Source organism: Pseudophryne corroboree, chromosome 2 (genome assembly GCF_028390025.1).
Source record: "Pseudophryne corroboree isolate aPseCor3 chromosome 2, aPseCor3.hap2, whole genome shotgun sequence".
Taxonomy (NCBI): Eukaryota; Metazoa; Chordata; class Amphibia; order Anura; family Myobatrachidae; genus Pseudophryne; species Pseudophryne corroboree.
The window spans coordinates 986,170,275-986,196,154 of NC_086445.1; the positions used below are offsets into that span (position 1 = coordinate 986,170,275).

At 48.4% G+C, this 25,880-nt stretch overlaps 1 protein-coding gene across 2 annotated transcripts in view; it reads left to right on the forward strand.

Annotated features, from left to right (window-relative positions):
* Positions 1–25,880, forward strand: part of SCAF4 (SR-related CTD associated factor 4) — a 273,314-nt gene that overhangs the window by 129,520 nt on the left and 117,914 nt on the right. For both annotated transcript variants that reach the window (XM_063956403.1, XM_063956402.1), the window contains exons 6-14: positions 982–1,121; positions 2,168–2,344; positions 2,435–2,529; positions 2,629–2,758; positions 3,081–3,251; positions 5,171–5,250; positions 5,554–5,744; positions 6,274–6,374; positions 7,688–7,801. In XM_063956403.1, coding sequence (XP_063812473.1) covers positions 982–1,121; positions 2,168–2,344; positions 2,435–2,529; positions 2,629–2,758; positions 3,081–3,251; positions 5,171–5,250; positions 5,554–5,744; positions 6,274–6,374; positions 7,688–7,801 — 1,199 coding nt within the window. The remainder of the gene's footprint in view (positions 1–981; positions 1,122–2,167; positions 2,345–2,434; positions 2,530–2,628; positions 2,759–3,080; positions 3,252–5,170; positions 5,251–5,553; positions 5,745–6,273; positions 6,375–7,687; positions 7,802–25,880) is intronic.

The window sequence follows — 25,880 nt, forward strand, 5'->3', positions numbered from 1 at the left end:
TTTCTTATTGTCTGCCACTGTGTCTTTTCTGTGGTAGAAAAACCCATACCTCACAATGTGACTGCCCATTTCCCATATCAGTGGGCGCCAACTTAGGGGTATATTCAATTAGCGTCGGATCCATTCTGACATGCATTTGTCGGAATGGATCCGACAACTCCTATACAAATCTCATCTCAATTCGATTTTTTCAAGTCGAATTGAGATGAGGGACCCATAGGAGGAGAGGGGGGGTTGGGGCCGCGGGGAGACCAGCGGGGTTGGCAGACGGAGGAGATCAGCGCTACAGCAGCGCTGCAGGAAGATGTCACACAGCCGCCCGACCTCACGGCAGTGTCTACCCGGCTCCAGCAAGCGTGACCTCACTTGCTGGAGCCGGGTGGAAGCTGCCGTTAGCGGCGCTGCTGTGTGACATCCTGCTGCAGCGCTACTGTAGCGCTGATCTCCTCGAAATGCCCGCGGCTGTCCCCCATCTCCCTGCGGCTCTCTCCCCCCCCCCCCCTATCCTGCTCTAATAATCCCTCATCTCAGTCACATTTTTTTATGTTGGACTGAGATGGTCGAAAAGGGGGCCAAAATCTGGCGGTTTTGGCCCCGTTTTCGACAGAAGTACGTGGATTGGCAGCTATTCCGCCGATCCACGTGCTTTTCGACAAGTCGAGTTCATCGACTTGTCGGAAAATTTTGGGATATATTGAATCGACCTAATCATGATTCGACCTTAAAAAGTCGAAAACTGCCCTCTTTTCGACAGACAGCAGCTTTCGACTTTAATTGAATATACCCCTTAGACTTCAACCTTGAATCCCACGTGGGTGGTGGTCAAAGACTGCATTTCATCCCCTCCGTCTAGCTCTGAAGTTTTTTTTAGAGAAAAGAACAAAATAAAGTGCATTACTCGAAATTCTTAAAGAAAAGTTTTGAGTTCATGGATGTTTGCTAAATGCTCAAAGTGCATGCTCACAAAGACTTGTTTTCTAGGATCTCCACCACCTGCATTACCATCAGAGCCTAATGAAGATGAGCCAAGCTCTGTTCCTGCTGTGTCTATCCCTCAGTTACCAAGCTCAGATGCCTTTGCAGCTGTAGCTCAGTTATTTCAAAGCAGCCAAGGACAGCAGGTAATTTATCTTGATTGTGATACGCATTCTGTGAGTTAGGCATAAACTACAGCTTCAGCAGTTTATAGGACTAATAGGCCCTACACACTGGGCGATTTGACTGCAAGATATGAACGATCTCGTTCATTAATGAACGAAATAACGTTCAAATCATGCAGTGTGGAGGCACCAGCGATGAACGATGCGCGGCCCCGCACTCGTTCATCGCTGGTGCCCCGTCGGCTGTGCATGCAGGCCAATATGGACGATCTCGTCCATATTTGCCTGCACTTCTATGGAGCCGGTGGGAGTGAAGAAACTGCAGTTCGTTACACTGTGGGGTAGATGTATGAAGTTGCCCACAGCAACAAATCAGCTGCTGCTTATAATTTTATAGAAAGTACTTGATAAATGTTACTTCAAAGCTGATTGGTTCCCATGGGCAGTTTCTCCACTGGCACACTTCTCCACTCTTTTCACTGCTTCATACATCTTCCCCTGTGTCTGGCAGCAAAGCTGAAACCTTGGTAAAGAGGAAAAACTGAGACTGCAGCAGTGCTGCTGTAAGAAGTCTGGAGAGAAGCAGAGACTATGAATCTGAATTTAATTAGTTAACATGGTACCCAGGCTTCAGTGGTCAGATAAACAATGCCATATATAACCTAGAACAGTGGTTCTCAACCTCTGTCCTCAAGTACCCCCCAGCAGTTCATGTTTTCCAGGTCACTGAGCAGTTGAACAGGTGTATTCATTACTCACTGACACATTTTAAAAGACCCACAGGTGGAGCAAATGATTTCACTTGAAATCCTGTGAGGAGACCTGGAAAACATGAACTGTTGACGGGTACTTGAGGACCGCGGTCGAGAACCACTGACCTAGAACAACTGCCTTTTATGTTTAGGCAATATGTGATTTCAAAACTTGTCAATGTTGTGTTGTATATGATGCCTTGCTATTGAGTTGTTTTAGTTTCCTACTGTTCAAAATTTCTTTGTGTCCAACTTGTCATATTTCAGTGTTTACTGGTTTTGGTTATAATTAGTTATTGATATTTCCTCTTACAGCTCCAGCAGATTCTTCAGACTTTCCAACAGCCTCCTAAGCCACAATCTCCAGTTATTGATGAGGACATGTATGTTCAGATGCAGTCTGTTACTTCTCAGTCTATTACTTCTCAATCTATTACTTCTCAGATGAATCCCCCAACACACCAGACGGACAGGAAAACCGCTTTTGATAAGGTGAGGTTTCCTATATGTCGCTCTTATGGAAGCTTGGAATTAACCAGTCCTAACAGTGTGGCAAGTGTTAATACATTTCCCGCATTGTAGTTGCTTGATAGATTTGATTATGATGATGAACCTGAAGCACCTGATGAGCCAAAGAAAGAGGAGTCGAGCCCCTCTCCATCACCTCCACAACCCTTGTAAGTGCAGAGGATTGACTCATGACCTGAAAACTAGTACCTCATACATTACTTTAACTTTTTAATGTTTTTGCTTAACATATCCTCATTGCACTGCAGCCCATACCTTGGAGAAGCCGTCCAGCCTCCAGCGTCATTTACCCAAATGCCAGGGCAAATGACAAACATGGATCAGTTTCAAGTTCTTCAACAAAGAATGATGATGCCACAGGAGTCTATGCTTAATCAGGTGCGTTGTCATGCTTTAAAGCTGGGGACACACTAGACGATGTGCAAACAATGCAATGGTCGCCCTGATTCCCCTTCATCCCCAGAACAAACGATATAGGGGGTCATTTAGGTTTGTTAGCAAACCAAAAAGTTAGCAATTGGGCAGAGCCACGTTGCACTGCAGGTGGGGCAGATGTAACGTGCAGAGAGATTTAGATTTGGGTGGGGTGTGCAATTTTCGCTTTGTTTGGCTTATATGTCCTTAACACAGACTATTCTAATGGAATCCTATTCTGTTTAATTTTTATCGACTGATTTAATAACCTTGTTTCTTTTTACAGACTTCAGTTCCACCAAATGGACAAATGCTTGGATTTAGTATGGCTCCTGCTCAAAGCTTCCCAACCATGGTTCCACCAGTAGGGTCTCAAGCATCTCCCCAGTCTTTTCTGCAAGCATCTTTCCCAGTTCAGCAAAATGATGTACAGATGGCAGCAAAAGATACTCAGCAGGTAGAATTAGTTTTCGTTTTTTTTTTTTTTTTTTAGAAATTTTTATTTTAAGCACCATTTCTCTTACATCATATGGAGCATATAGAGCCTCACTGTGCCAACAGTGAAGTGGTCAAATGGACGTTAGTCTCCAGCAACCACACACTTAGGCACAGGTTAATCAGTTTATCTGACCGTTTTCGGGTACGGTAGTCATGACTGTGATGGGCCATAAGGGAGGTGTTAATACCCTGCCTTTTTATTAAAATAAAAAGTCAGACAAATCGGCAAATACACCTGCACCTCTCCTCTATATTTATCTGCAGAGATGTAGCGGAGTAGTGTTTTATTTCTGCATGGCTGTTCCTTCAGGAGGGCGCTTGGTATATATCTGTGTTGGTTCACACTCTGTTTCCTGAGAGTGTGCTGCATATGTCACTGTACATGCTCCTTATTGATCATGTCCATAAAGGGAGTAGTTCTAGATGTGATGGGAAGAAATCTATTTTATCTTTTTGAAAATAGGCATAGCAGCGATCAGGTCTGAATCAGGCCCTTACTCTTTTTCACCCTCTAAGCTCTAGATTTATGGAGGACTTGGGGGGGGTGGGGGTGTTCCAGGTTCATTCTTGAACCCTACTGTTTTCAAAAAGTTTCTTCTCCCTTGGCTACATGTTGCTCTATGCCCTGTGCTTTTCCATGTCTACAATTGTGTGCACTGTTAATCCCTGGTTGCAGTTTTACCCTATTATTTGTGTCAGACGAGATGTCATTTTCTTCTCTTGTTTGACACAAAGTTCAACAGATATTACCACCATTGCACACTTACCTGTATAAATTCATGCCGATACTGTCTCCTCTATAGCTGTGTCTTACATTGTTATAGAGGAGATTGAGATGTTTGTGAATATTTGTTGAAGTTTGTGTCGGAATGATATCCCTTTTTTGTAAATATCAGAGTAGAACTGCAGTTAGGGGTGAATAGTAGACACAGTAAGGCCAAATGAGAAATTATCCAAAAAATGTTAATGACTTGAGACCTATTGGAATTTGCATCTGCTTCCCAATTCTTGATCCACCACGACAGGTGAGTTAGAGGGACAGGTTTAGTGCACAATCTGGAAGTCAACCTACAATGATAAATTACTCTTACTGATATCTATTAGACTAATCCACTTAGAACCACATCCCTACTCTAATACTTTTCCTGTAGAGAGGAGAGCTACAGTGTTTTGGTAGGCTTCCTTATGTGAGGAAAAAACCCAGAGCAGGAGGTGCTGGCTGTCTGATCGTTGTCTCCCCCCAGGGTCCGGCACTTTCAGGGCCACCTCCCATATGCCAGCTGGTGCCTAGTGTGTGGGACGTTCATGCACTGCAGTCTTGTTCCTGCAGCTGTGCTTCTGGTGCGTGGTCGCTGAGTCACACTGACTGAAGTCTGCGCGGGAGCCATGGTTCCCCAAACTCTCACTGCCCAGATTCAATTTCTGGTAGAAAGTGGAAAGTACAGGAACATCATCTCCTTAGGTCACTCCTAGCCTCACAGTAGCTGTATGGTATGCTGCTGATCTCTGCGGTGGTTCGAGCGTTGGTAAAGGATGTAACCAGAGGCAGCATAGTGCAGAAGCCCCTTTCTCCTGAGGGAACTTAAGTAAAACAGCATTTCAACCATAGAGCAGTTTTTGTATTAAGTGTCAAACGTCTGTGAGGCTCTTTATCCCCCATTCCCAATGTCCACAATAGGACAATATCGATTTATTCAAAATAATTATGTATAGCAGGCTGCCCAGTATTGCTTTATATCTCTTCAATCAAAACTTTCAGTCAAATAGACGGTGTAACTCTGTTGCTTTAGTGGGTCAAAGCAGTTTCAAATGAATCTTGGGGGGTGGCTTAAAGAGTTTCTTTATACAGACAATACTCACTTTGTTTTCACTACTTAGGATGTACCCATGGAAGTAGAAGAGCCCAGTGTACAGGAGTCCAAGCGCCACATGCCAGAACGTCAGAAGTCCATATCCAGGTATGATCTTAAAAGTTGTAGGAGACAAGTTTCATTAAGTCATTCATCTGTGGAACTTAAATGAATATAAAAGACCCCCTTACTGGCACAGTGTATTGCAGTCTACCTGATAATTGTATGCCCATGTAGTTGTCTGTGTGCTTTGTTTTCTTCGTAAACTTAAATAATGTTTTTGTACTGGCTTTTGTCTAAATTTTGGCCTTCGTTTCTGCCTGTGACAAGAAGTTCTATGATTGTATGGCACTGCAAAATGCTGGAGCTGTGTGAGAATGGATAAGCGTTATGTTGTCGTCTTTCCTATAGATCCCCAAAGAGAAGACGATCCCGGTCTGGCTCCCGGTCTCGCAGGTCTAGACATAGGCGCTCTCGTTCTCGATCCCGCGACAGGCGCCGTCACTCTCCAAAATCACGCTCACAGGAAAAACGTGACCGGGAAAAAGAACGGGAGCGCAAGCTGAAAGGGCTTCCGACTATTAAAGCGAATGCAGTTAGTGGTGAGTTTCACGATTAACAGCCTTCAGATTATTTCAGGGGTGTGAGCAAAATGTCTCGTAAGAATCTTGCAGAACAGTTTTAGCTTGTGGCAGAAGATCTTGACTCGTTTCATTCCACATTGCATCCCAGTAGTTCTTCAGCTTCAGCTCATGTGACGTTTGCAGGAGAAAAGTTTGATATCCCTGAAGCATTTACTCCATAATGCATGAAGACGATAGGTATTAGTGGGCTTACCATGGTTCTTTGGCTGATTTGAAACCAGGTAAAATGCAGGCTTCACGTCAGCAGCCACAGAACCTGTCTAATTCAGGAGTGTCCCAGTTTAAAGCAATAGTATGGTAGGCCCAGGTATTAGTGCCCTGAATGAAGGGGTGTCCGTTTTTCTGAAAGCTGATCAGTTTTTCATGTTTGCTTTTAACAGCAGAGAATGTTCAACTAAAGTTGCCTGAATTACGGCGCATGTATGGAAAGGTGATCCGGCTTCCCAGTAATTTCATCAGTTTGATAGCTGTTGTATGGTGTGTTTAGTTTGCAGCACTACACTCTGGGTTGGACAGCTGGACAGAAGAACATCCCAACAAGATGTCGGCAGCCTTTTGGAAGAATTTGGAACAATAAAGTCAATCAATGTAAGTTTCATCTGTGCAGTCTTCAAAAATTATTTGCCCTGCCTATTCTTAAACTTTAAATACTGTAGATTGATTCCAAGGCAGTTTGGTACAGTTCTCTGAATGTTGACGGCTTCATGTTGCCTGTATAGTTAAAATAAGTAAAATTAAGTAGAAATGATAAACTGTGGTGTAAAGTTTCATATAATTCAAGCAGCGTTCTACACCTTTTAGACCAAGTGGGGAATGTACCGTATATACTCGATTATAAGCCGACTTTTTCAGCACGTTTTTTTTTGTGCTGAAAAAGCCACCTCGGCTTATAATCGAGTCAGCATTAGGAGGGACACGGAGAGCGCAGCGCGCGGCTCTCCTGTGTCCCTCCTGCATCTCCGGCGGTGTGTGTGTTAAAGGAAGTGCACGAACCGGCACTTCCTTTAACACACGCCGCTGCCGCCGGAGACGCAGGAGGGGACACAGGAGAGCCGCGCTCTCCGTGTCCCTCCTTCAGAAGACAGCGCGTGAGCGACGGAGGGCAAGTATCTGGCACTGTGGGGCATATCTGGCACTGTGGGGCATATCTGGCACTGTGGGGCATATCTGGCACTGTGGGGCATATCTGGCACTGTGGGGCATATCTGGCACTGTGGGGCATATCTGGCAGTGTGGGAGCATATCGGGCACATCTGGCACTGTGGGGCACATCTGGCACTGTGGGGCACATCTGGCACTGTGGGGCACATCGGGCACTGTGGGGCACATCGGGCACTGTGGGGCATGTCGGGCACTGTGGGGCATGTCGGGCACTGTGGGGGCATATCTGGCAGTATGAGGGCATATCTGGCACTGAGGGCTGTGAACGGCTAGAGCTGCATTTCCCACCCTAGGCTTATACTCGAGTCAATAAGTTTTCCCAGGTTTTGGGGGTAAAATTAGGTGCCTCTGCTTATATTCGGGTCGACTTATACTCGAGTATATACGGTAATAGAATGTGAGAACCAGGAAGTACAGGACTTCAGCTGAGTCACCATGTATTTGTAAAACAGCAATCTGTTACACAGCAAAACCAGACATGTTTCACGGTGTAACTGATTGCTGCTTTAAAAATAGGTGAGAACTCTGACAAAGTCTCACCCTTCCTGTTTCTCGCACTCTTATTCTCCCCTCCAAATGTCTTTACTTTGGTATGTTTGTTTGAGGGCAGTCGTCTTTCTTCAAAACTTTTTAAACTGGCTCCCAGAATTGAACAAAAAACAGTTGTCTACTCCCAGATGTAGGTTGCATTGCTGCCTTTATTTGTGACTAAGTGATGTTCCTTATCTTTTTTTCATTAGATGATTCCTCCACGGGGCTGTGCCTACATTGTTATGGTGGACAGGGTGGATGCATATCGAGCATTGCAGAAACTTAGTCGAGGAAACTACAAAGTCAACCAAAAGGGAATTAAGGTAAAATCGTCATTTATAACCTAAGCATGGTATAACGGATAGAGCTAATTTAACTAATTTTCTCTGGTATCCATAAGGGATACTGGGGTCACTTAATACGATGGTGTATAGAAGGGGTCCAAAGGAGCTAGTGCACTTTAAATTTCTTCAACTGGGTGCACTGGCTCCTCCCCTCTATGTCCCCTCCCACAGACAGTTTAGAAAAAAGTGCCCTCAGGAGAGGATGCACACTGTGGGAGCTCCAGAGGATTTTTCTTCAGTTTCTTTTAAACTTTATTATTTTGGGTATACTGTCTGGGCAACAGTATACCTGCACCGTGGGGGTGGGTGACTACTGGCCTCTGTAAGGTGTCAGAGCCGCTTCCCCGCTGCAGGACCACCGTCCTGAGAGGTGGTTAGTTCCGCGGGCCACTGCGCCTTGGCGGTCGCAATCACAGCGCGCCGCACACCCCTAACAAAGCCTGCAGGTGACGTCTGTGGTGAGTACAAACGGAGGGCCCCGCTAGGGTGGTCCCCCGGTTCTTGGTGCGGCAAAACGCGGGGGCGGCATACGTGTACACTGGGGATGCTTGCACATGATAGAGAGACTTTGCCAGTATAAATATTCTCTTTAGCTCCGGCGCCATTACAGGGGGCGGAGCTTCCTCTGAGCGGGACCAGCGGTATTTTGGCGCATTCCTTTGCCCAGCGCTACAGCAGCAAGGACACACAGCTCCTCCAGACACTCCAGGATACACCGGAAACTGGTACAGGGGTGTATAGCAAGGGGGAGTGCCGCTATTGTACACAATCTAATGTCCTGAATAGGACAAGTAATCCGGTTTTCTCTTACATCCTTGGGGATACCGGGAATCCATTTTGTGCCATGGGGTATAGATGGGTCCACTAGGGGCCTTGGGCACTTTAAGAATTTGATAGTGTACACTGGCTCCTCCCTCTATGCCCCTCCTACCAGACTCAGTTTAGAAAATGTGCCTGGAGGAGCCGGTCACGTCGCTGGAAGCTCCTGAAGAGTTTTCTACATTTATTTTCTATGTTATTTTCAAGCAGGACTGGATGGCACCATCCTGCCTGCTTCGTGGGACTTAGGGGAGGAAATGGCCCAACGTCTTGATGGGTTAATGGTCCCGTTCCCCGCTGTCAGGATACTAGCTCCTGAGGGAACTGTTTGCAATCCCCACCATGGCGAGCGTACATTCCCTCAGCACGCCGCCACCCCTAACAGAGCCAGAAGAGTTGTGAGTACTAAGCCGGTGTCCCGGTTAGCGGGTCGCCAGCCATTATGGCGGCATGAGGGTACGGAGACGCACGGCTTCTACATGGGGAGGTTGGATCTCATGACTCGGTACACTGCAGACGCACAGCTTCTGAGGAGGCGAACTGAGTCTCAGTACACTATATATGTACACAGTACCCAGACTGGCGTTAGACTTAAAAGGGGGCTGACTCCAGTTTAGGCACATCATCATCTCATCCAGTATAAAAAAAGAGCGGGAAGACTGCAGGCTTTACCATGAGCATATCCAGCAGCTCACCAGCACTATTTTCCCTCTGCCGAGGACACAGACGCTGACTGACAGGGACGCGCAGCTCCGGCGAGACTCCAGATTACCTCAGTGGTACCAGGGGGTCATAGCAGGGGGGTAGCAATTATTAGTGTACAGAGTCCCTAATCTAGGTACATAGTCTGCAACTCTGCTAAGCTTGGTATTAGCGGTAAGGGCGCCGTGTGCTGGTTCCAGGCTATCTCTGTGTCTCCCTGGAAGGTCTCTTTGTGGGTTAATTGTCCATTTAACCTTTTCCTATGTGCGTGTGCTGTCACAGTATGTCAGACAAAGAGTGTGTTTCATGTAAGGCACAGTGTTCCTCTTCTCCAGGGGGTTCACTACTGTGTTCTACTAAATTGTCCCGCAATGAGAAAGAGATGCAATACTTAAGACAATCGATGACTGAGTTTATGAAATGAGACTCTGTACCCAAACCAGCGTCTCAGTCCCCTGCTATTTATCTGCAAAAACGTACTTTGTCCCATATTCTGCAGTCTGACTCTGATGATGAAGGGTCAGACATGGAGGAGGGGGAGGTGGGGGAGGCTACTCTATCACAGGGAATAGAGGCTCTCAGAGAAGTTCTGCATATCCCTGATAAGGTGAAAGAGGAGAGTGAGGAATCTTATTTCTCTAGCATCCGTAAAGGATATTGGGGAAATCTAGTACGATGGGGTATAGACGGGGTCCAAAGGAGCCAGTGCACTTTAAATTTCTTCACCTGGGTGTGCTGGCTCCTATCCTCTATGCCCCCTCCCACACGCAGTTTAGAAAAAAGTGCCCTCAGGAGAGATTAAGCATCTCTGCAGCTCCAGAGAGTTTTCTCCAATTTCATTTAAGCTTTAATTATTTTCGGTATGCAGTCTGGGCAACAGCATACCTGCACCGTGAGAGTTAGGGAGGGGGGGGGGGGGGGGGGTGTCACCGGCCTTATGAGGTGCAGATCCACTTCCCTCCTGCAAGACCACCTGCTGCAGGGGCTGTTTGGTCAGCGGGGCATAGCGTCTTGGCTGTCTCAGCACGCTGCACATACCTAACGCTGCCTGAAGGTGACATCGGTGGTGAGTACAAACCGGGGGCCCCGCCTGGGGGGCCCCCGGTTCAAAGTGTGGCTGACCGCGGGCACGGTCCCGCTAAGATCCCCCGTGTAGAACTGGCACAAAAGGGCTTGACTAGCACTTTTGTGATGTTTTAAGCTTAAAAGGAGACTTTTGCCAGTATAATATATGTATGTAACTCCGGCGCCATTGGGGGTGGCGGAGCTACCTCAGAGCGGGACTTGAGGCGTTTTGGCGCCTTCCTCTGCTTACTGCAGCACACACAGTGCTTCCTGATCCTCCGACACACTGGATATCTGGTACAGGGTGTAGCAAAGGGAGAGAGCCGCTTGTGTACACTATCCTGATCCTATCTAGGACAAGAATTGTTGGTGTTTACTGTATTATAAGGAGCTGGCCGCCTCACTGGGGCTAGGCAGCTCAGGGTGTGCTGGTGTCCTCTGTGTCTCCTCTCGCATACAGTAGGGCAGGTTTGCATTATAACTGTGTGTATGTTATTGTGCTTACTGTGAAGATGGGTAAACACAAGCTGTGCAGTGTATGTTACACTAGATTCTCTGCCTTATCGAATGACTGTTTCCTGTGAACAATGCAGTCAATCTTCACAGATCACTGAAGGGGCTGGGGGATATGGTCCAGAGCCCCACTGGTTAGGTTCTCTTAAGACTATGATGTCTGTTATGTCGTCCCAGCTCAGTGCTAATGTGCAGAAGACTCAGCTCCTACAACAAGCTGTTGCAGATTTAGCTGCTAGGGCAGATGCACAGCCCCCCCCCCCCTCTCTCATGCAGGTCCTCAGAAGCATGGTTTACCTGCTACACTATCTGATACAGATGATAAGGATGACCTCGATCCCGTTAGTGGGGAACCCGTTGCTGCTTAGGGTATTGAACCCCTCATTTTGGCTTTAAGGGATCTGTCAAAGCTCCCTCTAGAGGACGCTGCGTCACAGCAGTAGTTTTTTCTTTGTAAAAAACAAGCCTAATGTCACTTTCCCTGATTCTACAGAGTCAGATAACTTATTCAAACAGGCCTGGAAAAATCCAGACAAAAAATTCCAAGTGTCCAAAAAGTTTTTGCGCACTTTCCCATTTGCTCCTAAAGGTAGAAAATTTTGGGAGGAACCCCCTGGGGTGGATGTCTCAGTCTCTCGTCTGCCTAAAAAGACAGTGCTGCCCACCCCGGGCTCCTTTTACCATGGATAAAATAATTTGTGAGAAAAGTAAGGGTAATATAGAAAAGTGCGCAATCCAGGCAGCCTTTGAAACCAATTACAGGTTGAGTATCCCATATCCAAATATTCCGAAATACGGACTTTTTTGAGTGAGAGTGAAATAGTGAAACCTTTATTTTTTGATGGCTCAATGTACACAAACTTTGTTTAATACACAGTTATTAAAAATATTGTATTAAATGACCTTCAGGCTGTGTGTATAAGGTGTATATGAAACATAAATGAATTGTGTGAATGTACACACACTTTGTTTAATGTACAAAGTTATAAAAAATATTGGCTAAAATGACCTTCAGGCTGTGTGTATAAGGTGTATATGAAACTTAAATGCATTCTGTGCTTAGATTTAGGTCCCATCGCCATGATATCTCATTATGGTATGCGATTATTCCAAAATACGGAAAAATCCGATATCCAAAATACCTCTGGTCCCAAGCATTTTGGATAAGGGATACTCAACCTGTATCCCAAAAAAGTCTCTCCAAAAACATAGAAAGATGATGTATAACAAGTGTCACAAGGCACCACAGATAAAGGGAAATACATCCCTTATGATGAACAATATCCTCCTCATGCAATGAGATCCTCCAGTCGTAATTAAAAGCACCAGAGGTATTGAGAACCGGTGCAAACAGTTCTCAATAACGTTTTTAATAGTCACCAGATGTTCCCCCGGGTAGGTGATCTGGGATCTCCCTTCAGGCAATAGGCTCCACAGTCCCCAGTTCAAAACAGAGATAGCGGGGTCCCCCTCTTACGGCAGCCAATGCGTTTCGACCCTTCAGCCGTAGGTCTTTTGTAAGGCAGTATCTGATGCTGCTCGTCGTGGATGGCCGGTTTCCAAGTAGACGTTGGCCCGTTGACTACGTCTGACCATCAGCCTGGCTTATTTGGCGGTTTCTCGAGAGCCTCCATCTTCCAGTTCGGTGCACTCTACGCGCTCTGTGGGACCTTCGTGGGCAGCCGCCCGCGGGGTTTCCATGACTACTTTGTCGCGCTGCCACTTGGTCGGGCCGACATACGTTTGTCAAGTTTTTCAGGTTTGACATTTTTGCAGCCTCTGCGTCGCAGTTTGGCCGTGCGGTTTTGCAGGACTCTTAGCACTCTCCCTCCCGTCTTGGGCGCTCTGGGGCGTCCCCATTGTATCTGCACTCCAGTGGCCCCTAGTAGATGAAGGAAAAATCAGGATTTTGGTACTTACCGATAAATCCCTTTCTCCGATTCCACAGGGGCTACTGTACTCCCACCCTGCGCTGTTTTCCTCCTACTTCACTCATCTGTTTGCTTGTCACTGTGTGACTGCTTGTTTTGTTCATTTTACCCTTTCACTAGGTTTCCTTGATATCCCGTTTTAAATGGCTTTGCGATCCTCCTCTACTTAAACGTTGGTCTTTTCCAGCTCTCCTCGGGCACAGTTTTAAGTAGACTGGCTTGGAGGGGGGGCATAGTAGGGGAGTCACATGGTTATAAATTTTAAGTGCCAGCTCCCAGTTACTGCCTACTATATCCCCATTGTATCTGCACTCCAGTGGCCCCTGTGGAATCGGAGAAAGGAATTTATCGGTAAGTATCAAAATCCTGATTTCTGGAGAGAGGCCTTTTGGGGTCGAATTGGATACCTGGTTTACCAAAGTTTCTTCCCTCTGGGGCCCCGCCGGCGAGACGCTCCTATCTGGGGCCGTCTGTCCAGTCCTTTCGGTCTCCCAGATTTCGATCTAAGGCCAGAGGTGCTTCCAATGCAGCTAGAGGCACCAGAAGTAAGTCCAGAAAACCTGCAAGCACCAGTTCTCAGGAACAGTCCACCGGTTCTGCTTCCACTAAGGCCTCAGCATGACTGTGCCCACCCACCCCGAGGGGATCTCGAGGTGGGAGCTCGACTGAGTCACTTCAGCCGCGTCTGGGAGACTTTCTGCCAGGATTCCTGGGTCAGAGATCTCATTTCTCAGGGCTACAGGCTGGAGTTCGACAGTACTCGACCCTCAACGATTTTTCAAATCAAGCTTACGAGCTTTGGAGGATATGCAAGTTACGTTGCAACAGGCAATCCGAAAGTTGGTTCAGTCCTGCGTCATTGTTCCAGTACCACTACCGCAACGTGGCACGGGCTTTTACTCAAACCTGTTTGTGGTGCCGGAACCAGACTGTTCGGTCAGACCCATTTTGAATCTCAAATCCTTGAATCCTTACTTGAAGATGTTCATGATGGAATCCCTGCGAGCAGTGATTGCGGGCCTGGAAGAACAGGAATTTATGGTTTATCAAGGACGCCTCTCTCCATATTCCGATTTGGTCGCCTCATCAGGCGTACCTGCGGTTTGCCCTACTGGACAATCTCTTCCAATTCCAGGCACTACCTTTCGGCCTGTCCACAGCCCTGAGGGTATTCACAAAGGTGATGGCGGAGATGATGTTCCAACTCCGGGTCCAGGGGGGATCAATGTGGTCCCTTTATCTGATCGATCTTCTAATAAATGCACGATCCAGGGAGCTTTTGTTGCTACATATCGACCGCACCATCCATGTTCTGTTGGACCATGGGTGGATCCTCAACCTGGAGCCAACTCAGAGGCTCCTTTTCCTGGGGATGTTGCTGGATACTGTGGCCTGAAGCCGTTTATACCAGAGGGCAAGGTGAAAACACTTCAGGAGATGGTCTGCATGGTGCTCCGGCCTACTCGAGTGTCCATCCATCTTTGCATAAGATTGCTAGGAAAAATGGTTGCCTCATACGAGGCGATCCAGTTTGGGAGGTTCCATGCCAGAACATTTCAATTGGATCTCCTGAGCAAGTGGTGCGGATCGCATCTCCAGATGCACAGGATTATACACCTCAGGCCAGGATTTCCCTTCTGTGGTGGCTATAGTCGTTCAATCTCCTGGAAGGCCAGAGTTTTGGGAATCAGGACTGGACCCTCCTCACGACTGATGCAAGTCTACGCGGATGGGGAGCGGTCACCCAAAGGGCGCAGTTCCAGGGAAAGGTGGTCAGCCCACGAGGCCCTCCTTCCGATCAACATTCTGGAACTTCGGGCGATCTACAATGCTCTGCTTCAGGTCTCTCCTCTGCTCGAGGATCACGCGATCCAGGTACAGTCGGACAACACCAGTGCAGTGGCGTATATAAATCGTCATGGAGGGACAAAAAGCAGAGCCTGCATGCGAGAGGTGTCGAAGATACTCCTTTGGGCGGAAAGAAAGGGAAGAGCAATTTCAGCAATCTTCATTCCGGGTGTGGACAACTGGGAGGCGGGCTTCCTAAGTCGTCACAATCTCCATCCGGGGGAGTGGGGGCTCCACCCTCTGGTGTTCCCAACAGATCATCGACCGGTGGGGTTGCCCACAAATAGACATGATAGCTTCTCGTCTCTACAAGAAACTTCCCTGGTATTGCTCATGGACCAGGGACCCTCAGGCGAGGGCACTGGACGCACTGGCGTCGCCTTGGCCATACCGGCTGGGCTACCTATTTCCTCCGATTCCATTGCTCCCAAGGGTGCTAAAGCGAATCAAGGTGTCCAGGCAGTTCTGATTGCCCTGGATTGGCCTCGGAGGGCGTCGTACGCTGATCATCTGGACATGTCTGTCGAAAACCTTTGGCTTCTACCACTACGAAGAGATCTTCTTCAACAAGGACCGTTAGTCTACCCTGACTTACGGCGACTTCATTTGACGGCATGTAGGTTGAGCGGAACATCCTAGCTCACAAGGGCCTTTCCATAAAGGTTATTGCTACCATGGTTCAGACCAGAAAACCTGTGATGTCAAGACACTGATTATATTTGGAGGAGATACGCCTTTTGGTGCGAGGAACGCATGTATCCGCCTGCAGTATTTCACTTGGGACGTTTCCTGCAGGTTGGTGTTGGTAAGGGCTTACGTCTGGGTTCCATTAAGATCCAGATTTTAGCGCCCTCCATTCCAAAAGAAATTAGCAGTGTTGCCTGAAGTTCAGACCTTCTTGCAAGGGGTACTCCACATACAACCACCTTTTGTGCCGCCTACGGCACCCTGGGATTTGGATGTAGGGTTGGCATCTCTACAGTCCTCCTGGTTTGAACCTCTGATAACGGTAGAAGATAAGTACATCACATTGAAGACGGTGATGTTACTGGCCCTGGCTTCTGCTCGACGTTTTTCAGAATTGGGGGCCTCATCGTGTAAAAGTCCGTACATGGTCTTTCTCTAACGTCCTAGTGGATGCTGGGAACTCCGTAAGGACCATGGGGAATAGACGGGCTCCGCAGGAGACTGGGCACTCTAAGAAAGATTTAGGACTACCTGGTGTGCACTGGCTCCTCCCCCTATGACCCTCCTCCAAGCCTCAGTTAGATTTCTGTGCCCGGCCGAGCTGGATGCACACTAGGGGCTCTCCTGAGCTCCTAGAAAGAAAGTATAGTTTAGGTTTTTTATTTTCAGTGAGACCTGCTGGCAACAGGCTCACTGCATCGAGTGACTAAGGGGAGAAGAAGCGAACCTACCTAAGTGGTGGTAGCTTGGGCTTCTTAGGCTACTGGACACCATTAGCTCCAGAGGGATCGAACACAGGACCTGACCTCGTCGTCCGTTCCCGGAGCCGCGCCGCCGTCCCCCTTACAGAGCCAGATGCAAGAAGGTGGTCCAGAAAATCGGCGGCTGAAGACTTCTGTCTTCTCCAAGGTAGCGCACAGCACTGCAGCTGTGCGCCATTGCTCCTCATGCACACCACACACTGCGGTCACTGATGGGTGCAGGGCGCTGGGGGGGGCGCCCTGAGCAGCAATACTAACACCTTGGCTGGCAAACTGGCACCATATATAGCCCCAGGGGCTATATAGGTGCTTTTTAACCCCTGCCAGAACTTTTACATTAGCGGGAGAAAGCCCGCCGAAAAAGGGGCGGAGCCATCTCCCTCAGCACACTGGCGCCATTTTTCCCTCACAGTTTCGCTGGAAGGAAGCTCCCTGGCTCTCCCCTGCAGTCCTGCACTACAGAAAAGGGTAAAAAAGAGAGGGGGGGGGGCACAAATTAGGCGCAGTATAACTATATTTATTGCAGCTATAAAGGGAAAACACACTTCTATAGGTGATATCCCTGTGATATATAGCGCTCTGGTGTGTGCTGGCATACTCTCCCTCTGTTTCCCCAAAGGGCTTTGTGGGGTCCTGTCCTCTGTAAGAGCATTCCCTGTGTGTCTGCTGTGTGTCGGTACTGCTGTGTCGACATGTATGAGGAGGAAAATGATGTGGAGGCGGAGCAAATGCCTGTGAATGTGATGTCACCCCCTGCGGGGTCGACACCTGTGTGGCTGGACTTATGGAAGGAATTGCGTGAAAGTGTCAACTCCTTACACAAAAGGTTTGACGACATAGGACAGCCGGCTACACAGCTTGTGCCTGTTCCAGCGTCTCAAATGTCATCAGGGGCTTTAAAACGCCCGCTAACTCAGGTGACAGATACAGACGTCGACACGGATACCGACTCGTGTCGACAATGATGAGACAAGTGTACCCTCCAATAGGTACACCCGTTACATGATTGAGGCAATGAAAAATGTTTTACGCATTTCTGATAATACCCCAGGTACCACAAAAAAGGGTATTATGTTTGGTGAGAAAAAACTACCAGTAGTTTTTCCTGCATCTGAGGAATTAAATGAGGTGTGTGAGGAAGCGTGGACTTCCCCTGATAAGAAATTGATAATTTCAAAATGATTATTGGCAGCGTACCCTTTCCCGTTAGAGGATAGGTCACGTTGGGAAACACCCCCTAGGGTAGATAAGGCGCTGACACGCTTATCAAAGAAGGTGGCACTATTGTCTCCGGATACGGCCACCCTGAAGGAACCTGCTGATAGCTTTTATGGTAGCCTCCTGCTTTCTATTTACACACACACGGGCATTATATTACGACCAGCGATTGCATCAGCTTGGATGTGCAGTGCTGCTGCTGCGTGGTCAGATTCCCTGTCAGATAATATCGATACCATGGATAGGGACAATATTTTGCTGACGATTGAGCATATAAAAGATGCAGTCTTATACATGCGTGATGCACAGAGGGATATTTGCCGGCTGGCATCAAGAATAAGCGCTATGTCCATTGCCGCCAGAAGGGGGTTATGGACTCGGCATTGGGCTGGCGATGCCGACTCAAAGCGGCACATGGAGGTTTTGCCCTATAAGGGGGTGGAACTGTTTGGGGATGGTCTTTCGGACCTCGTGTCCACAGCTACTGCTGGGAAATCGACCTTTTTGCCACAGGCTGCCCCACAGCAAAAGAAAGCACCGTATTATCAGGTACAGTCCTTTCGGCCCCAGAAAAGCAAGAGGGCTAGAGGCTCATCCTTTCTGCCGAGAGGCAAAGGTAGAGGAAAAAAGCTGCAACACACAGCTAGTTCCCAAGAGCAGAAGTCCTCCCCTGCGTCCGGTAAGTCCACAGCATGACGCTGGGGCTGCTCAGGCGGACCCGGGTACGGTGGGGGCCCGTCTCAAAAATTTCAGCACACAGTGGGCCCTATCACAGGTGGATCCCTGGGTCCTTCAAGTAGTACTTCAGGGGTACAGACTGGAATTCGAGACCTCTCCCCCCCCCCCCCCCCCCCCCCCCGCCGTTTCCTAAAATCTGCCTTGCCGGCAACTCCCTCTGCCAGGGAGGCAGTGTTGGTGGCTATTCAAAAACTGTATTCACAGCAAGTGATTGTCAAGGTACCCCTCCTTCAGCAAGGAAAGGGTTACTATTCCACAATGTTTGTGGTACCGAAACCGGACGGTTCGGTGAGACCCATCTTAAATTTAAAATCCTTGAACACTTATATCAAAAGGTTCAAGTTCAAGATGGAATCGCTCAGGGCGGTTATTGCGAGCCTGGAGGAGGGGGACTACATGGTCTCCCTGGACATCAAGGATGCGTACCTACATGTCCCCATTTACCCTCCTCACCAGGAGTACCTCAGATTTGTGGTACAGGACTGTCACTATCAGTTCCAGACGCTGCCGTTTGGGTTATCCACGGCACCGAGGGTCTTTACCAAGGTAATGGCCGAAATGATGATACTCCTTCGCAAGAAAGGAGTTTCAATTATCCCGTACTTGGACGATCTCCTGATAAAGGCGAGGTCCAAGGAACAGTTGATAGTAGGGGTAGCACTTGCTCGGGAAGTGCTACAACAGCACGGCTGGATTCTCAATATTCCAAAGTCACAGCTGGTCCCGACGACACGTCTTCTGTTCCTGGGAATGATTCTGGACACAGACCAGAAAAGAGTGTTTCTTCCAGTGGAAAAAGCCGAGGAGTAGTCATCTCTAGTCAGAGACATCCTAAAACCGGGACAGGTGTCGGTACATCAATGCACACGAGTCCTGGGAAAGATGGTAGCTTTGTACGAGGCAATTCCATTCGGAAGGTTCCACGCAAGGACTTTCCAGTGGGACCTGTTGGACAAATGGTCCGGGTCCCATCTCCAGATAAAACAGCGGATAACCCTATCTACAAGAACCAGGGTGTCGCTGCTGTGGTGGCTGCAGACGGCTCATCTACTAGAGGGCCGCAGATTCGGAATACAGGACTGGGTCCTGGTGACCACGGACGCCAGCCTTCGGGGCTGGGGGGCAGTCACACAGGGAAGAAATTTCCAAGGACTATGGTCAAATCAGGAGATTTCACTTCACATAAATATTCTGGAGCTAAGGGCCATTTACAATGCCCTAAGTCAAGCAAGACCCCTGCTTCAGAACCGGCCGGTGCTGATCCAGTCAGACAACATCACGGCGGTCGCCCATGTAAACAGACAGGGCAGCACAAGAAGCAGGAGGGCAATGGCAGAAGCCACAAGGATTCTCCGATGGGCAGAGAATCATGTGTTAGCACTGACAGCAGTATTCATTCCGGGAGTGGACAACTGGGAAGCAGACTTCCTCAGCAGGCACGACCTCCACCCAGGAGAATGGGGACTTCATCCAGAAGTTTTCCGAATGCTGGTCAACCGTTGGGAAAAACCACAGGTGGACATGATGGCGTCCCGCCTAAACAAAAAGCTAAAAGGTATTGCGCCAGGTCAAGGGACCCTCGCGATCGCTGTGGACGCTCTAGGGACACCGTGGGTGTACCAGTCGGTTTATGTGTTTCCTCCTCTGCCCCTCATACCCAAGGTACTGAGAATAATAAGAAGGCGAGGAGTGAGAACTATTCTCGTGGCTCCGGATTGGCCAAGAAGGACTTGGTACCCGGAACTTCGAGAGATGCTTGCAGAGGACCCTTGGCCTCTGCCGCTCAGACAAGACCTGCTGCAGCAGGGACCCTGTCTGTTCCAAGACTTACCGCGGCTGCGTTTGACGGCATGGCGGTTGAACGCCGGATCCTGAAGGAAAAAGGTATTCCGGAGGAAGTCATTTCTACCCTGATCAAAGCCAGGAAGGATGTCACCGCAAAGCATTATCACCGCATTTGGCGGAAATATGTTGCTTGGTGTGAGGCCAAGAAGGCCCCAACGGAGGAATTTCAACTGGGTCGTTTCTTACACTTCCTTCAAGCAGGTGTGACTTTGGGCCTCAAATTGGGGTCCATTAAGGTCCAGATCTTGGCCCTATCGATTTTCTTCCAGAAAGAACTGGCTTCACTGCCTGAAGTTCAGACTTTTGTCAAGGGAGTCCTGCATATTCAGCCTCCTTTTGTGCCCCCAGTGGCACCTTGGGATCTCAATGTGGTCTTGGAATTTCTAAAATCACATTGGTTTGAGCCACTTAAGACTGTGGATTTAAAATATCTCACGTGGAAAGTGGTTATGTTGTTGGCTCTGGCTTCAGCCAGACGGGTGTCAGAATTGGCGGCTTTGTCCTGTAAAAGCCCCTATCTGATTTTCCATATGGATAGGGCAGAGTTGAGGACTCGTCCTCAGTTTCTCCCGAAGGTGGTGTCAGCTTTTCACTTGAACCAACCTATTGTGGTGCCTGCGGCTACTAGGTACTTGGAGGATTCCAAGTTTCTGGACGTAGTCAGGGCCCTGACCATTTATGTTTCCAGGACGGCTGGAGTCAGGAAAACTGACTCGCTGTTTGTTCTATATGCACCCAACAAGCTGGGTGCACCTGCTTCTAAGCAGTCTATCGCGCGCTGGATTTGTAGCACTATTCAGCTGGCGCATTCTACGGTGGGACTACCGCAGCCTAAAAATGTGAAAGCCCATTCCACAAGGAAGGTGGGCTCATCTTGGGCGGCTGCCCGAGGGGTCTCGGCTTTACAACTTTGCCGAGCTGCTACTTAGTCAGGGGCAAACACGTTTGCAAAATTCTATAAATTTGATACCCTGGCTGAGGAGGACCTGGAGTTCTCTCATTCGGTGCTGCAGAGTCATCCGCACTCTCCCGCCCGTTTGGGAGCTTTGGTATAATCCCCATGGTCCTTACGGAGTTCCCAGCATCCACTAGGACGTTAGAGAAAATAAGAATTTACTCACCGGTAATTCTATTTCTCGTAGTCCGTAGTGGATGCTGGGCGCCCATCCCAAGTGCGGATTGTCTGCAATACTTGTACATAGTTATTGTTACAAAAATCGGGTTGTTATGGCGAGCCATCTGTTCAGAGGCTCCATTGTTATCATACTGTTAACCGGGGTTCCTATCACGAGTTATATGTTGTGATTGGTGTGGCTGGTATGAGTCTTACCCGGGATTCAAAATCCTTCCTTATTGTGTCAGCTCTTCCGGGCACAGTGTCCTAACTGAGGCTTGGAGGAGGGTCATAGGGGGAGGAGCCAGTGCACACCAGGTAGTCCTAAATCTTTCTTCGTGCCCAGTCTCCTGCGGAGCCCGTCTATTCCCCATGGTCCTTACGGAGTTCCCAGCATCCACTACGGACTACGAGAAATAGAATTACCGGTGAGTAAATTCTTATTTTTACGAGGACAGAGCGGGGCTCAGGACTAGACAGCAGTTCCTGCCAAAGGTTGTCTCCGCGTTTCATCTGAATCAACCTATTGTGGTTCCATCCAGTTCTGACGCTTCTGCTACTCCGGAGGCATTGGATGCTGTTCGTGCCTTGAAGATCTATGTCGAGTGCACAGCTCGGGTCCAAAAAACGGATTCCTTGTTCGTGCTCTACGATGCGCAGAAAAAGGCTTGCCCAGCTTCAAAGCAGTCCATTGCTCGTTGGATTAGGCTGACTATCCAACAGACCTATGTGTCGGCAGCCTTGCCTGTTCCTAAGTCTCTGAAGGTCCACTCTATGAGATCAGTGGGTTCTTCCTGGGCTGCTGCCCGTGGAGTCTCGGCCTTGCAACTTTGCCGAGCTGCTACTTGGTCGGGGAAGAATACTTTTGTGAAGTTCTACAAGTTTGATATCCTGGCCAAAGAGGATACCCAGTTTGGTCAGGCGGTGCTGCAGGCGTTTCCGCATGTTCCCGCCCATTCTGGAAGCTTTGGGATGTCCCCATCGTACTAGATTTCCCCAATATCCCTTATGGATGCTAGAGAAAATAAGATTTTAATACCTACCGGTAAATCCTTTTCTTGTAGTCCATAAGGGATATTGGGCACCCGCCTCAGCGAGTTGACTTTTCTGCAGGTTCTTGTTCTATGGTTACCTGTTTAGCTGTTGTTACCAGCTGTTGCTGGATGTATGTTAGTGGTGTGCTGGTGTGTAAATCTCACCACCTTTTCTGTTATGTTCCTTCTCTCATATGTCCTTTCTACTTCGGGCACATTTTTACCTATAACTGCCTGTGGGAGGGGGCATAGAGGGGAGGAGCCAGCACACCCAGTTGAAGAAATTTAAAGTGCACTGGCTCCTTTGGACCCCGTCTATACCCCATAGTACTAGATTTGCCCAATATCCCTTATGGACTACAAGAAAAGGATTTTAACGGTAGGTATTAAAATCCTATTTTTAATATAAAAAAGAAATCTTCAGCCACTTTTCGTGTGTCAAAGGAACTAAATACCCTGTTTGAAGAATCGTGGGTTAATCCTTATAGCAACCTTTTAGGGACTTGAAATTTCCTATCATCTTTTCCTTTTCATCCTGAGGATAGGAAAAAATGGGAAAATCCACCGATAGTTGCTGTTTCAGTATCCAGGCTGTCACGAAAAATTGTATTGCCTATCCCGGGTGCAGCCTCCCTAAAAGACACGGCTGATCGTAGAATTGAAACTACACTCAAATCCTTGTATACAGCTGCAGGGGTGGCCCAGAGACCCACTGTAGCATGTGGGTGGATTACGAAGGTCATTGCCAAATGGTCGGGTAACCTAATTGAGGTGTTAGATACCTTGTCTGAAGGGGAGATTATTTTAGTTCTGCAACATATACAGGACTCTGCAAACTTTTGGGTGGAAGCCATAAAAGAAATAGGCTTGCTTAATGCACGCACCACTGCTATGGCAGTGTCAGCACGCAGAGGCTTATGGCTACACCAGTGGACTCCTGATGTGGACTCCAGGAATGGCGTGGAAGGCCTACCCTTCACAGGCGAGGCCTTATTTGCAGATGAACTAGACAAATGGATCTCCAACGCTACTGCGGGTAAGTCCACATATCTTCTTTCTGCAGCTCCCCCAGCCAGGAAGGCTTACTCGGGTTTAAATTTACAGTCCTTTCGGACGACCAAGTTTAAGAGCAAATCCAGAGATTCTTCTACAGCCACCAGAGGCGCTAGGGGCAAACCAGGAACTGCCGGTTCTCAGGAACAGAGCTCCAGCTCTGTTTCCTCAAAGCCTTCAGTATGACTGTGGACTGCGCTGCCTGGAAGTCTGGCAGGTGGGAGCCCGACTAATATTTTTCAGTCACATCTGGACAGGTTCGTGCCAGGATACCTGGGTCATAGATCTTATTTCCCAGGGCTACAGACTGGAGTTTCAGGCACTCCCACCTCACAGATTCTTCAAATCAGTTTTACGAGTTTCGCAAGAGGCAAGTATAACTTTACAGGATGCCATTCAAAAACTGTTAGACTCGGGTCATTGTTCCAGTTCCACCTCATCTGCAAAACAAGGGTAGTTATTCCAACGTGTTTGTAGTACCGAAAGCGGATGAACCTCAAGTCTTTGAACCCGTACTTACGAGTGTTTAAATTCAAGATGGAGTCTCTGAGAGCGGTGATCTCCGGTCTGGAGAAGGGTGATTTCCTAGGGTCTCTGGATATCAAGGATGCGTACCTTCATATGCCGATCTGGCCGCCTCATCAGGCTTATCTACGGTTTCCACTGCAGGACTGTCATTACCAGTTCCAGGCCCTGCCATTTGGTCTCTCTACTGCACCGAGTGTGTTCACCAAGGTGATGGCAGAGATGATGTTTCTACTCCGCAAACAGGGAGTGAACATAATTCCGTATCTGGACGATCTTCTTATCAAGGCACCGTCCAGGGAGCGGTTGTTGCACAGCATTGGCCTCTCAACCACACTATTCCTGGATCACGGGTGGATTCTGAACTTGGCAAAATCTCACCTGGAACCGATGCAGAGGCTTCCTTTTCTGGTAATGATACTGGACACAGAGTCTCAGAGTGTTCCTTTCCTTGGAGAAGGCTATGGTAATCCAGTCGATGGTTTGGGCTGTCCTGAAGCCAACCCGTATCTTTGTGCATTCGCTTTCTGGGGAAAATGGTGGCCTCTTACGAGGCTCTTCAGTGCAGAAGGCTTCATGCGAGGCCTTTCCAGCGGGATCTGATGGACAAATGGTCTGGATCGCATCTTCACATGCAGCAGAGGATCTGTCTGTCGCCAAGAGCCAGAATCTCCCTTCTGTGGTGGCTACAGACTTCTCACCTTGTCGAGTGTCGACGGTTCGGGATTCAGAATTGGATTCTGCTAACCAGACGCAAGCCTCAGAGGTTGGGGAGCAGTCACCCAGGGGTTGCAGTTTCAAAGAAGATGGTCAAGTCGGGAAGTCGTCCTTCCAATAAACCTTTTGGAACGCAAGGTCATCTAGAACGCCCTTCTGCAGGCCTCATCTCTACTTCTGAATCGGGCTATTCAAGTCCAGTCGGACAATGTAATGGTGGTAACGTATATAAACCGACAGGGCGGAACGAAAGAATTCTCCTCTGGGCGGAAAAACACGCCGTGGCATTGTCGGCGGTCTTCATTCCGGGGTAGACTGGGAAGCAGACTTCCCCAGCAGACACGACCTGCACTCAGGGGAGTGGGGCCTCCACCCGGAGGTGTTCTGGTGGATGACATGTCTGTGGGGGTATCCACAGATTGGCATGATGGCTTCTCGACTCAACAAGAAGCTAAATTGTTATTGTTCCAGGTCGAGAGACCCACAAACAATGGCAGTAGACATCTGACAACTCCGTGGGTCTACCAGCTGGTGTACGTGTTTCCGCCACTTCCTATGATCCCAAGAATTCTAAAGAGAATAAAAAGGGAAAAGGTTCAAGCAATCCTCATTGCTCCGGAGTAGCCTCGAAGGGCCTGGTACGCGGATCTTCTCGAGATGCTGATCGAAGATCCGTGGCCTCGACCTCTTCGCGAGGATCTTCTGCAGCAGGGCCTGTTTGTCTATCAAGACTTACCGTGGCTACGTTTAACGGCATGGAAGTTGAATGGCTGATTCTAGCCAGGAGAGGGATTCCTGACAGGGTCATCCCAACTATGATCCAAGCCAGAAAGGGGGTAACGTCTAAACATTACCACCGTATATGGAAGAAGTATGTCTCTTGGTGTGAGCAGACAATATTCTGCGGTGGAATTTTATCTGGGACGTCTCCTGCTTTTTCTGCAGTCGGGAGTGGATGTGGGCCTACGCCTAGGCTCCATTAAAGTCCAGATTTCGGCCTTGTCAGTTTACTTTCAGAAACAATTGGCTTACAGAAGGTTGACGTAAAGTACCTTACGTGGGAGACGGTCACACTGCTGGCCTTGGCTTCAGCAAGGCGTGTGTCGGAGCTAGGGGCGTTGTCTCTCAAGAGTCTCTATTTAGTATTCCATGAGGACAGAGTTGAACTCGGAACTCATCAGCAATTTAATCCTAAGGTGGTTTCCACTTTTCATATCAACCAACCTATTGTGCTTCCGGCTGTTACGGACACCTCTGCTACTTCAAAGTCTTTGGATGTTGTGAGGGCTTTGAATGTGTATGTGAAGAGAACAGCTCGTCGCAAGAAATCTGACTTGCTGTTCGTTCTCTCTGATCTGATCCCAATAAAATTGGGTGTCCTGCTTCAAAGCAGTCTATTTCACGCTGGATCAGTCTCACTATCCAGCATGCTTATTCCACGGCAGGATTGCCGGTTCCAAAATCTATGCAGGCCCACTCTACTAGGTT